Source organism: Henckelia pumila, chromosome 1 (genome assembly GCF_033568475.1).
Source record: "Henckelia pumila isolate YLH828 chromosome 1, ASM3356847v2, whole genome shotgun sequence".
Taxonomy (NCBI): domain Eukaryota; kingdom Viridiplantae; phylum Streptophyta; class Magnoliopsida; order Lamiales; family Gesneriaceae; genus Henckelia; species Henckelia pumila.
This window is the reverse complement of record NC_133120.1, coordinates 25147595-25156795: the sequence shown is the minus strand read 5'-3', so window position 1 is coordinate 25156795 and position 9201 is coordinate 25147595. Positions and strand designations below refer to the sequence as shown.

The following is a 9201-nucleotide window of genomic DNA, read 5'->3' as shown; positions in this document are numbered from 1 at the left end:
AGTGCAAGTCTGTAGGCAAGATCGCCTATCTTCTCGAGAATCTCGTACGGACCGATGAATCTAGGAGATAACTTCCCTCTCTTACCGAATCTGACAGTGCCTCTGAACGGAGAAATCTTAAGGAAAACGCGGTCTCCCTGCTCGAAACTCAGAGGTCTACGTCTGACGTTCGCATACTTCGCCTGTCTATCTTGAGCTGACTTCATTCTGGTCTGAATGATCTTAACCTGCTCTTCCATATCTCGAAGCATTTCCGGCCCCAAATCTGGTGACTCGGACAAATCATCCCAAAACAGCAGAGATCGGCACTTCTTGCCGTACAAAGCCTCAAAAGGCGCCATACCGATACTCGCTTGGAAGCTGTTGTTGTAAGAAAACTCGACAAGAGGCAAAGAATGTTGCCAACTAGTGCCAAAGTCTAGCACCACCGCTCGCAGCATATCCTCTAACGTCTGGATAGTCCGCTCTGACTGTCATCTGTCTGAGGATGATAAGCTGTACTCAGATGCAATCGAGTACCAAGTGCCTCCTGAAGACTATGCCAGAAGTGCAAAGTGAGTCTAGGATCTCCGTCTGAAACGATCGACTTCGGCACACCATGCAATCTCACAACATTGCTAACATACAACTCAGTCATCTGATCATGACGATACGTCATCTTGTATGGAACAAAACAAGCAGACTTCGTCAATCGGTCGATCACTACCCAAATAGCATCGCATCCTCGAACGGATCGTGGTAGCTTCATGACGAAATCCATAGAAATGTTATCCCATTTCCATTCAGGAACCGATAGGCTGTGCAAAAGACCTCCTGGTCGTTTCCGCTCTGCTTTTACTTGCTGGCAGTTCAAACACCGAGATACAAACTTCGCTACGTCGCTCTTCATTATCTTCCACCAGAACTGGTTCTTCAGGTCGTTGTACATCTTACGACCTCCAGGATGAATACTAAACCGACTGCAATGAGCCTCTCGGAGAATACGCTATCTCAACTCCACAACATCAGGCACAACAATACGGTTATTCACATACAGTACATCATATCTAACCTGGAATTCAGACTGATGCCCAGATCTGACTTTCTCTACTGAAACCTGAATGCTCGGCTCAGACTTCTGTGCTTCTCTGATTGCAACAAACAACTCCGGTTCGGCTTGAATAGCAAACACTCTGATAGTCTCCCTATCTGTTTCAAACTCTAAACCAGAAGTGCAACAATCATCGATCAACTGAGAAACACCAATAGTAGAAAGAGATAAAGAACAAAACTTTCGGCTCAAGGCATCTGCAACTGCATTCGACTTCCCGGGATAATACTTGATTTCGCAGTCAAAATCTTTCAACAGATCTAACCATCTTATCTGTCTCATATTCAGCTCTGCCTGCGAAAATAAGTACTTGAGGCTCTTATGGTCAGAAAAGATCTCGAAATACTCACAAAAAAGATAGTGATGCCAGATCTTCAGTGCAAAGACGATCGCAGCTAGTTCAAGATCGTGAACCGGATAACGGGTCTCGTGCGGTTTCAGCTGTCTCGATGCATACGCTATCACATGCTTATGCTGCATAAGAACGCAACCCAAGCCTCGGTTAAAAGCATCACAATAGACTGTGAAACCTCCCGTACCCTTCGGAATAGAAAGAATTGGGGCACTGGTCAGTCTCCTCTTCAGATCAACAAAGCTAGCCTCACAATCTGGAGTTCAAACAAAAGGCGCATTCTTCTGAGTCAGCTGGGTAATAGGCTTGGCAATAGACAAGAAACCCTCGATGAATCGGCGATAATAACCAGCTAAACCCATGAAGCTTCGGATCTCAGGTACTGATGTCGGTCTAGGCGAATTCATGACCGCCTCAATCTTGTTGGGATCGACAGAAATCCCATCTCCTGAAATAATGTGACCGAGGAAGACAACTCGATCCAACCAGAATTCACACTTAGACAACTTGGCAAACAACTGCTCAACTCGCAAAATCTGTAGTACGGTCCTCAAGTGCTCTGCATGGTCAGTACGGTTCTTCGAGTAGATAAGAATATCATCGATAAAGATAATGACGAACTCATCTAAGTAACGCTGAAAGATACGGTTCATAAAACCCATAAAAACCGCTGGAGCATTAGTCAAACCGAATGGCATGACTATAAACTCAAAGTGACCATACCTCATCCTGAATGCGGTCTTAGGAACGTCTTCCTCTCGCACTCTTAGCTGGTGATAACCTGACCTCAAATCAATCTTCGAATAGACAGAAGAACCCTGCAGCTGATCAAAAAGGTCATATATTCAGGGTAAAGGATACCTGTTTTTAACTGTAGCCTGATTCAATTGGCGGTAGTCGATACAGAGCCGCATAGAACCATCCTTCTTCCGAACAAAAAGCACAGGAGCACCCCAAAGCGATACACTAGGTCTGATGTATCCCTTGGAAATCAAATCCTCAAGCTGTTCCTTCAACTCTCTCAATTCAACAAGTGCCATACGATAAGGAGCTTTTGAAATAGGTTGAGTACCTGACACTAAGTCAATGCTGAATTTGATTTCTCGAATATGTGGCAAACCAGGAACATTTTCCGGGAACACATCAGCAAATACTCTAACCACCGGTAAATCTACCAAAGCTTGGCTAGATTTCAGTACATCAACCGCATAAACCAAAAATCCTTCTGCACCTCTCTGTAGCAAACGAGTCATAGATAACACTGAAATCAAAGGAATTCTAGATCGAGAACCCTTACCAAAGAATTTCCACTCGTCTGCCATTTTAGGTCTGAACCTGACAACTTTCAGAAAACAATCGACTGTTGCCCTATACTTGGTTAAAGCATCTATACCGACAATACAATCAAAATCTGACAGTCCAAGAACAATACAGTCGAATTCTAACAAATTTCCTTCAAAACTCAGTTCACAGTTCCTGACTAATCTGACAAAAACAATTCCTCCACCCAAAGGTGAAGTAACAGCTACTACTGTAGGCAACAACTCAGTAGGCAAAGCATGCAATAACACAAATTTCTCAGAGATAAAGGAATGAGAATCACCTGTATCTATCAAGACATGAGCAGAATAACCGAAAATCGAACAGTTACCTGCTATAACATCGTCAGGTGCTGCTTGAGCCTGATCCTCTGTCAGAGCAAAGACTCGTGCTTGCTGTCTCGAAGGATGATTTGCACTGGTACTACCTCCCTGTCTGTTCTGCTGCTGAGGCTGGAAAGAGTGCACTGCAGAAGACTGCCTCTCAGGCTGAGCTGCAGGTCTAGACAAACTCCCACTCTAAGCTCTATCTCTATTACGGTGTGGGCATAGTTTAGAGAAGTGTCCCGGTTGCTGACAGGTGTTACAATTGCCAAAGACTCCCACACACTGATCCGGTGAGTGTCTTCCTCCACACTTGCTGCAGTACAAGGATGATGACCCAGAACTCGGTCCTGAACCGAATTGCTTCGAACCACTGGAACTGGACGAACTGTTCCCCTGCCTCTTGAACTGTTTACCTCTTGCCTTGTACTGATCCTTTCTATTTCCCCCCACTGTTTCCACCTTCATACCTTTGCTGCTGGTTCTGATGCTGCGGTGGCTGATTCTGATACTGAGATGGTTGGTTCTGATACTGCCTCTGCTGCTGAGGTGCTACCTGATTACCTCTTTGCCTCCACAGGCCTGCTTCTGCTCCCTTTGCGTGATTCATGGCATCCGCAAAGTTGTCTGGCCTAGCAGTGTTCACCAAAGTGAAGATGTCAGGATTCAAGCCATTTATGAAGTGATCTGCCTTAGCTTCTTCATCTCCGGCAATTAGTGGTGCAAAATGCAACAGACTATCAAACTTGGCAATGTACTCTTTGATGTTCAGATTCCCTTGTCTCAAATTGGCAAATTCTGCTCCCTTGTCCTTACGGTACGAGATAAGGAAAAACCGCTTATAGAATTCAGATTTAAAAAGAGTCCAAGTAACTTCCGTACCTCTATTCTCTATTGCTTTCTTTGTCATGATCCACCAGCTCTTAGCAACCCCACGTAGCTGATTAATGACTAACCTGATTCTGCGGTCATCTGTGTAATCAATGGAATCAAACAGCTGATCAATATCATCCAACCAACTTTCACAGTCAACTGGATTTTCTGAACCTAACAACAACGGCGATTGAAAGACTGAAACCTCTTTAGCAAGGTTTCCATAGGCGTTGCGGAAGCATCCAACTGATCGACTTCAGTGCTATCTTGCTCAGTTGCAGGGATAACTGGCGGTGTGTTTCTTTTTATCACTCGACGAGGACCCATCTGATAATCAAAGGTTAGGACACGAGATATCTCAATCGCTACAATCAGTGCCCTTACAACCGCTTGGAATACCGGATACCAGTCGATAACAGAAACAGTTATATCTCAAGTAGATCATGCTTTATAAATTAAATCACATAACCATGTAATTCAATAATTCTCAATAATAAAGCATGCTCGCATGGAATTAAGTACACAGTTAAAATAATTCAAACACATGAAAGGAGCCAATACACGCAGACTCGATCTACCCGCTCACTCTAGTTCGACCAAGAATCTTAATGCTCTGATACCACTTAATGTCAGACCTCGATTCTAAACAACTAATCTCGGTATTAAACAAAAATTAGGCAATCGAGAACCAAGATTAAAAGCAATGAAATATTTTTTTTTTTTTTTAAAGGAACAGTGCTCCGCTCGATCTGCAAGATCTTGCAGATCGAGCGAGCCAAAAATCTCAAGCCCCTGTCCGAGGCAAAACAGCCCTCGCTCGATCCGCAAGATCTTGCAGATCGAGCGAGCCACAAAATTCCTGAATAGAGGACAGAACGTTTTCTCTCGCTCGATCCGCAAGATATTGCAGATCGAGCGAGGACAAAAACATGGCAAAAAGAACAGCAGAAGCTAGCTGAACTCAATCTCACACATTCAATAAACAATCATGCATCAAAACATACTATCTCCAATTAATACATGAAGTTCTAGAGTCTATCAACTACGCATATGGAAATAACATGAAATCAAAGAGCTCGCATAATCGTTACAACATAAACAACGAAGTTCGAGATCTAAACATGTTCTAACATAAACTAGGTAGACATGCCGACACGACTTCTAAACCAAGTCTCACTTCTACATCTTTCCCTCGAAGCTAACCATGCCTTTTCTGACTTGGTCCTGCCCCACCTGTTGCCAAGTACACATACAAAACAAAGCAACAGCCGGATAACCGGTGAGAATGATAATCCCAGTAAAAGTAACATATAAAATAATAAATAAACAACATGCTATCAATTCAACATATTCAAGTCAAGGTTAATGATATGCATGTCTTTAAAAACCAGGATATCGATTCTGATAAACAAGGGATTGCTGCAGTGCGTTTGGGATCCCGAGGATGAGATCACGTAACAACTCACCGGCTCTCCCAATCGAGGTGGTGCCACGTATCCCACTCCTCTAAACTTTGAGCAACTATAATGAGTATGCTAACACCAGGCGAAACGACTACGACCCAGACCACTCAATCATAATTCCCAAACGTCTAAACAAAAAGGGCGGTTCTGCCCGCTGAAAGCAAGACTGGCTCAAGATGAATGCATAACAGAAACATAAATATAAGTCACATAACAAAAGTCCAAGAAATCAACAAGACACAAGTTCTTCATGCTATAACAAGTGTACAAACAAGTATGTGATTTAAAAAGGGGAAACTCAAGGACTAAGCTGTCTCGAGTATGCTATCCCGCTACGATGACTGCTTTTACCTTTCAAGGTAGTAGTTCCAACTTCTGGAAAGCTACAACAAAAGATTGTATCAAAAAACTATACAACCTAAACAACAATCAACGGTTCATGGAAATCTCTTTACCGTTCTTTGTCCAACTCTCGACGATCAAATGCTGCTAACACAGGGCTCGACAACTCCAACGAATCTGTATGAATACAAGATATGATTGATCAATAGCCACGATCTACTTACAAGCCAAATTCATAACTCAAAATGGTTCGAAACTCCAAAACTCAAACCGACGGCATAACGGCTATAACTGAACAAACCGGCAACGCAGACAGCAGTTCAATACCGATATCAACTCAATTCAATGCTAATACAACAACAACAAGACAAACCCATCAAATCTCAAAATCATGATTTTCGAAAATAGCTTCCAAAAATCATAACAATTCCGAACGTCGCTCTAATTCAAAACCAACAGATAATAAACGATCAGAACTCCGCCAAGAACAACATACTAGAATCTAAATTGATTGTAACAACCTCCGAAAAACAAAACATATCCGATCGGAGAAATACTTACGGTATAACAGAGCTCTCACTGCAGTGATCACTAATCTGCCTTCAGAAATAAATTCCAACGGACAGATCAACCGGAAACCGAGATTGGAAAAGCTTGAAAGGCGTTTTCCCCAAGCTTCAATGGTGCTTCACGGTTTGGGGAGGAAGAGGGAACTTTTCCAATAAAAATCTAAGTGTAGATAATATATAAAATCCCATATTTGGGTTTTAGTACCTGAAATTTCCAAAATTTGCAAAAAGGACCCTGATCAAAATCAAAACGACTCGAGAACTCTGTAATCTCTGATTAACTCAAATAAACTCATTTAAGATAAAAACGGGGCGTTACATATATTCTTCTTGCAGGTACTATCAGTAAAATCAGTCGAGAAAAATAATCCAATGGATAAGACGACGTGGTATCTTGACATCGGATGATCTAGACACATGACTGGAAATAAAGATCTATTATCCGAAATCATACAATACAAAGGGCATAAAATTATTTTTGGTGATAATTCAAAGGGTAAGACTGTGGGTAAGGGTAAGATTACTCACGGTAACGTTATTATTAATGATGTATTTCTTGTTGACACCCTATGTTATAAACTAATCAACTTTAGTCAACTATGTGATAATGGTTACACTGTTGAATTTCACAAGCATACATGCATGATCAAATCTAGTAATGGTGATATTATGTTAACCGAACTAAGAGAACAAAACATTTATAGGCTAAATTGGCAAAGTGAACAATCGTCAATTCCTACTTGTTTTGTTGCTCAAAATGATAAGTAGTGGTTATGGAATAAACAGCTCAATCATTTAAATTTTAAGTCCATTAAACATCTGAGCAAACATGATTTGGTTCTTGGTATGCCCAAAGGTTATTTTAAAAAGGATAGAGTTTTTTCGGATTGTCAGCAGGGCAAACAAGTGATAGCTACTTTTAAAACCAAATGGTGTACATATTCTTTTAAATGCTTAGACCTGTTGCACATGGATCTTTTTGGTCCTATACCGGTCAGGAGCTTAGGGGGAATGAGATATACCTCAGTGATTGTGGACGATTACTCTCGGTTTACATGGGTAATTTTCTTATCATCCAAATATCAAACAGCTAATCACCTGATAAATATTTTTAAACATTTGCAAAATGAGAAACGTACTGGGATAGATCGGATCAAAAGTGATAGAGGCACTAAATATTTAAACAAAACCCTTGAATCCTATATAGATGACAAGGGAATCAAGCATGAGTTGTCTGCTGCTCGGACCCCACAGCAAAATGGTGTTGCCGAGAGAAGAAATAGAACTCTTAAGGAGGCAGCTAGAACTATGATTGCTGATTCCAACGTATCTCAAAGATTCTGGGCAGAGGCAATTAACACAGCATGTTACACTCAAAACAGATCTATGATTAACAAGAAGCACAACAAAACACCGTATGAGATCTGGAATGGCACAAAACCCGATGTTTCTTATTTTAAAGTATTTGGTTGTACTTGCTACATTCATGACAACGGAAAACATTGCTTAATGGCCTTTGATGCAAAAGCAGAAGAAGACATATTTATTGGATATTCCTCAATCAGTCGAGCTCATCGAGTATTCAACAAAAAGTCACTGACAGTAGAGGAATCCATTCATGTTATTTTTGATGAAAATACTATATGTGCAGATAAGTCCCTAAACGATATCAAAGATCTAGAAAATAGGCTGGAATCAACTGTTCTAGATGATGAAAGTGACAGTGATGAACATCATGTCACAAGAGATGAACCAGTAGAAGAGATTGTTCAACCCAATGAAGGAAGAATAGATCAAGATCATGACGAACAGAGAATCGGAGTAGAAGTTATTGAACCTTATAACCCAGTCAGGAATGAGGATGACACTCCAACAAGCACAAATCCCCTTGGACCAAATCTTCGGTGGAGTAAAAATCATCCACCCGAGCTGGGCATCGGTAACTCTATTGCCACTATTCGTACACGTAATCAAATGATTAATGAACTATTGCATGCAACATTCATTTCGCAGCTAGAGACTAAACACATAGATGAAGCATTACAAGATGCTAGCTGGATTGAAGCAATGCAAGAGGAGCTAAATCAGTTCACAAGAAACAAAGTTTGGAATTTAGTTCCTCGACCGGACAACCAAAACATCGTAGGCACCCGGTGGGTGTTTCACAACAAATTAAATGAGGATGGGACAGTGATTAGAAATAAAGCATGACTGGTTACTCAAGGCTTTAGGTAAGAGGAGGGTATTGACTTTGACAAATCATTCGCTCTAGTAGCAAGGTTTGAAGCCATCAGGATATTTCTCGCCTATGCTACTTACAAAAACTTCAAAGTTTATCAAATTGATGTTAAGTCAGCTTTCCTCAATGGGCTACTTCATGAAGAAGTATATGTTGAAGAACCACTAGGTTTTATCAACTCCTTGACTCCTAATTATGTTTTTAAACTTGATAAAGCTCTTTATGATTTAAAACAAGAACCACGAGCCTGGTATGACACCTTATCAAAGTTTCTATTAGATCAAAATTTTGTCATAGGAACAGTCGATAAAATCTCTTTAAATTTTTTAAAGGAGATCACATTTTACTTGTTCAAATCTATGTAGATGATATCATATTTGGATCAACTAATCCTCGTTTATGAGAGAAATTCTGTAATGCCCCGATTTTATTATAATTGAGTTTAATTGAGATAATCAGTGTTTTCAGTATTTGAGGGGCGTTTTGATAATTCGCAGGGGTTATTTTGCAACTTGGATTTTATATATTATATCATGCAAGTTTCAATCTTCCCCATCACTTCACTCCCCTCTTTCCTTCCCCATTTCGTACGTACTGAGTCGGAAGCCATGGAAGACAATTCTTCAAGCT

General features: G+C 40.9%; 1 protein-coding gene across 1 annotated transcript; it reads left to right on the top strand.

Annotated features, from left to right (window-relative positions):
• Positions 1–7841: 7841 nt before the first annotated feature.
• On the top strand, positions 7842–8543 carry LOC140860576 (uncharacterized). Its single transcript, XM_073263577.1, has one exon. It carries the CDS (start codon positions 7842–7844, stop codon positions 8541–8543), a length of 702 nt encoding a protein of 233 aa, XP_073119678.1.
• Positions 8544–9201: the final 658 nt, after the last annotated feature.

Coding starts and splice junctions, on each gene's coding strand:
- LOC140860576 (XM_073263577.1), top strand. CDS start 7,842: ATGGCCTTTGATGCAAAAGCAGAAGAAGACATATTTATTGGATATTCC.